The sequence below is a fragment of the Galeopterus variegatus genome, unplaced genomic scaffold (assembly GCF_000696425.1).
Source record: "Galeopterus variegatus unplaced genomic scaffold, G_variegatus-3.0.2 Scaffold9131, whole genome shotgun sequence".
NCBI classification, from domain to species: Eukaryota; Metazoa; Chordata; class Mammalia; order Dermoptera; family Cynocephalidae; genus Galeopterus; species Galeopterus variegatus.
Window position 1 is genome coordinate 10076 of NW_007735242.1, and position 5020 is coordinate 15095.

The following is a 5020-nucleotide window of genomic DNA, read 5'->3' on the forward strand; positions in this document are numbered from 1 at the left end:
ATTCAATGAGCTTGTATTATCTTTGTTACCACTATTACTCTTGGGCGTAAGGCTAAGCAACTCACAGAATGTTTAGGAGATGCCTTTGCTACAAAGAACTCTCCCCAAAAGTTCTTCCTACCCTCCCCAAAGTTCACAATGTGTGAACAGAAACACCCATGACCAGTCACAATCTCCCCAATGGCTAAAGTGGTCAGAGGTATCACACAGTAACTTTGGGCTACTTCTCTTAGGTCCCCCATTAGGACTATGAACTCCATGGAGAAACCCGCCCAGTGCAAAAAAATAACTGCTTATAAGTTAACCACAAAGTCAATCACTGTTTATTCAAGAAATGTCACAAGAGTACTGGCCAGAAGCCAAAAAAACCCAAAAAAACTAAAAAAAAGTCATAAGAAAAAAAATCATCCAACAAAAGTGACTGGCCTCACTGGCTAGCAACCAACTCACTCATCACAAAGTCAATCACTGTTTATTCAAGAAATGTCACAAGAGTACTGGCCAGAAGCCAAAAAAAACCAAAAAAACTAAAAAAAAGTCATAAGAAAAAAAATCATCCAACAAAAGTGACTGGCCTCACTGGCTAGCAACCAACTCACTCATTCACGCAGAAGGAAACACAAGAAAAGCAACTAGTGTGGCCACAGGAAGACAAGAGTTAGGATAATACAGGGGAGAGAGATGCCATGGGGTTACTCTGATCGTCCCGTAACAGAGAGTCACAGCAGAATTACTCAGGCAGTAAGAAAAGTACTCCTGTAAACAAACTCCCACATACTCGGTTGAAATTTCTTTGGAACTCTATTCATCCTGTCCTCAGGAGCTCTAGCCATACAAACAAATGGATAAACAACAAAGCTATAAAAGGAGAAGTTTTTTGTTTGTTTTGATTTTTGTTTTTAAAATAATATCAACAGGGAACCTTAATAAGAATAACATAGCAAAACCAGATCTGCAAAAGTAATCAAAAGTAAAGATGAAAAGAATAGCATAAAATAATTTGGGAGAGCTAATGCTACCAAAGTACTGACAGAAGAAGGGTAAAGCTAAAAATACACATTTCCTTCAATATCATACCTTATCAATGGCTTTTCCAACCCGAGAAACACTGCTGTGGATGTCTTTGTGGTCTGAGGCCAATTTTTGAACAGTATCCTTTATTCTTTTACAGCACTGTGTCAAAACAAGTGAAAGTGTCCCTGATAATTCAGCATCTTGGCCTATAAAAAAAAAAAATTGGTTACTCACTACAGCAAATCCAAAGATGGCAAGTTTCAAACAGACCCTCTGGAACATGAAAGATGGAAGAAAAGTGAAGAAGAAAAATCAGTATCTGCTTTGAAGCAAATGGTCACATTCACATGTTATTTTTCAAAAGAATACTAAGAATGCATCTTATTTTTTTTATTTTTGAAAATAAGAAAATGTTACTGTGAATTAAACCACTTCTGTAATTACAAAAATCAGCACAACTATGAACGATATTGCCAAGACAGTATAATATTTCAGAAAACAGGTCTAAATGAATAAATTCACTTACTCAACCCAGTTAAACTGTTCAAGTCTTTCTCGAAACAGTGGTTATTACTAAATTTCCTGAAGACTGATGATTTAGTCTAAATGCTTTATATTCCACACAAAGAAGCTGAAGAAAAAAAAATTCTCGGAACACCGTGATACGCAGGAAAGAGTTATTAACACAGCAGGCCTGAGACTGCTACCCTCAGAAAACCTTGCTTGCAAAGTTGGCCCTTGGCTGGCATCTGGAAACTTGGAGTTCAGGACGGTTCCCACTATTCCCTAACTGATAAGACCTGCTCACTGTGCCTAAAATATTGTACAATGCAGTTTATGGTGAACATCTGCTTTCCTTCTGGGAATCTGGAATTTTGGTACATGCTTGGCAGAGGGTGCCTGCTTGACCAGCCTCCAATAAAAACCCTGGGCACTGAGTCTCTAATGAGCTTCCCTGCTAGACAATACTTTACACTTGTCACAACTCTTGCTGGAGGAATTAAGCATGTCCTATGTGACTCCTCTGGGAGAGGACTCTTGAAAACTTTATCCTGACTCTGGACTTTGCCCCATGTGTTTTTTCCCTTTGCTGATTTTGCTTTGTATCCTTTTGCTGTTATAAATCTTAGCCACCAACCCGTACAACTATATGCTGAGTCATATGAGCCCTCCTAGTAAATCACTGGAACCTAAGGGTGATCTTGACCCGTGATACACATGATAAATCAACTGAAAGTTACCACAGTTTATATCCTCCTTCCCTGTGCTACCTCCCTCCAAACTTTGTTCCTCTAGGAGGAAGAAGGGAGGAGGAGAAGGGGGGAGAGGATGAGGAGATGGGGGAGAGAGAACAAATCCAATTAAGGTATGTCAGTTATCACTGTATCTACATATCCCCACCTGTAAGCAATGGGCCTTATTTCTGAAATCCGACCCAATACAGTGGTTCTTCAAGGGAGGAGGAGAAGGGGGGAGAGGATGAGGAGATGGGGGAGAGAGAACAAATCCAATTAACGTATGTCAGTTATCACTGTATCTACATATCCCCACCTGTAAGCAATGGGCCTGATTTCTGAAATCCTACCCAATACAGTGGTTCTTAAACTTTAATTTAGATTAGAATCACCTGGAGGCTTAATTGAAACAAGTAGCTGGATCCCATCCCCAGAGTTTCTGATTCAATAGATCTGTGATGGGGCCCCAGAATTTGAACAAGAACAAGCCCAAGAGTACAGTAGCCCTAGGTTGTTCATTCATTCAAACAAGTATTTAGTGAGCACTTCCTATGTGACAGCTATAGCCGTGAAATAAAGCAAACCAAAATCCTTGCCCTATAACTTATCTTCTGGTGAGAGACATAAACAGCACACAAAATAAGCAGAACACCACACAAAATAATTATGTACTATGACAAAAGGTGATAAAAGCTACTGGGAAAAAAAGGCAGGGTAAGAGAGATGGGAAGCATATGTGGGTTGAGCAATTGCAATCTTAAAGAGGATAAACATGGTAGGCCTCACTGAGTGACATTTGAGCAAAGAGTTGAAAGAAGTGAAGGAATTAACCATGTCGCTACCTTGGGGGAAAGCATTCCAGGCCGGGAGGACAAAAGCCCTACTGAAGAAACATACCTAGACCATTCAAAGAATAGTAAAGAGGCTCATGTGTCTAAAGTGGATTTCTGGCAAAGGAAAATAGTAGGAGAGGAAATCAAGAGATACTGGGGGTCCTGGTTTTTCAGGGCCTTCTTGGCATTGCACAGACTTTGGCTTTTGCATTGGGTGAAAGGGAGATCCACTGCAAGGTTCTGAGCAGAGAAGACACATAACACAGTCACTCTTCACTCTACTGATGACAGGAGTACAACAACAGAAGCAAGAAGCTAAGTTAGAGGCTGGGGCAGCAATCTAGATGAGAGATGTCAGTGGCTAAGTCCAGCACTTCCTGACTAGATATGAGGGAAGAAAAGGACTCACAGATGTCTCCAAGGTTTTTAGCCTGAGTCAACTGGAAGGATGGAATTGCACCAATTAAAATGAAAAAGACTAACGGCTGAGCAGGTATGAGGGGTGGAGAGAGACAAGAGTTCAGTTTTGGGCTTGCTAAATTTGAGACATTGAGTAGGCACCCCAGTGCATACACAGAGTCAGCTGGATATACAAATCTGAAGTTCAAGAACAACATTAGGGCTGGAGACACAAATTTGTGAATCACCGGCATAGAGACGATACATAAAGCCAAGAGACTAAATAAAATCACTAAGGGAGTCAGTGCAGACACAGAGAAGTGGTAAAGAACTGAGTCCTGGGAATTCCAAGTTTCTGAGGCTGAGATGAAGTGGAACTGGAAAAGGAGACTGACAAACACTACTGAAGCACTAACTGGGATGGGGAGGAAAATCAAGTAAGTATGGTGTTGGGGAAACCAAGTGAAAAAAACGTGTCAAGGAGGTTATTCCCTAATAACCAACTGTGTTAAATGCACTGCTAGGTCAAGTAAGATGTGGACTGAGAACTGGCCATTGGATTTACAATGTGAAAGTAATCAGTAACCATGACAAGAATAGTTTCTCTAGAGTTTCAAGAAAAGAAATCCTAGAAGGTTGCAGGGACTGTGAAGAGGGAATATAGCAAGTCTGGTTCAATTACAACCACTGAGAGAAGAAAACACGCAATCAGAAGGTGGTGCCATAAGGTACCCAATCCAATATGGGGTGGCCAAAATAGAAACTGCCCTTATCTCTGAATACAGCTGCACAATGTTTCTATCAGGTGCTTCTAACTTCTAATAACATAATTTAGGCTAAAGGAAGACTTAGTACTTCAGGAAAATTTCAAAATCTGTCTAAATGTGTTCCATACATATCTTAGACCAAACGAATCTAACTGCTTCCATAAATCTGTTCTGGCCATTTGTGGTCTTTCTGTACCTAAATCTTACCAAACCTCAACAGCCTCATCTCTTCTATGAATCTCTCTGTCCACAGCCTTACTCCCTCTCTGAACTCCTCATTAATTTCCATCCTCTCCACCACTCCTCTGGTACTAATTATATACCATTTAACAACTTCAGGTACATATGCCATCTCAACTAATCATAAGTCCCCAAGGAAAAAGTTCTTACTGTATACTGTATACTTCACGGTCATATATTAACATTGCCTGCAAATATGCAAGACATACGATAAATATTTGTTTTAAAAGATGACCAGTAAGGGGATCTTAACCCTTGACTTGGTGTTGTCAGCACCATGCTCTCCCAAATGAGTTAACCAGCCATCCCTATATAGGGATCCAAACCCTTGGCCTTGGTATTATCAGCACCACACTCTCCCAAGTGAGCCACAGGGCGGCCCCATATGATAAGTTATTTGGATTGATGGTAAATAAAGCAAGGGAAAAGAACAGTTAAAAACAAAGTCATATTTGGGCCGGCCCGGTGGCGCACTGGATAGTGCGCCGCTTGGGAAGCACGGCAGCGCTCCCGTCCGAGGGTTCGGATCCCA

At 40.9% G+C, this 5020-nt stretch overlaps 1 protein-coding gene across 1 annotated transcript in view; it reads right to left on the reverse strand.

Annotated features, from left to right (window-relative positions):
• Positions 1–1077: 1077 nt before the first annotated feature.
• LOC103609069 (protein RMD5 homolog A-like) overlaps positions 1078–5020 on the reverse strand; it is a gene marked incomplete at both ends in the record, with an annotated part of 19846 nt that continues 15903 nt past the window's right edge. Inside the window, one exon of the mRNA XM_008593441.1 lies at positions 1078–1220. Coding sequence (XP_008591663.1) covers positions 1078–1220 — 143 coding nt within the window. The remainder of the gene's footprint in view (positions 1221–5020) is intronic.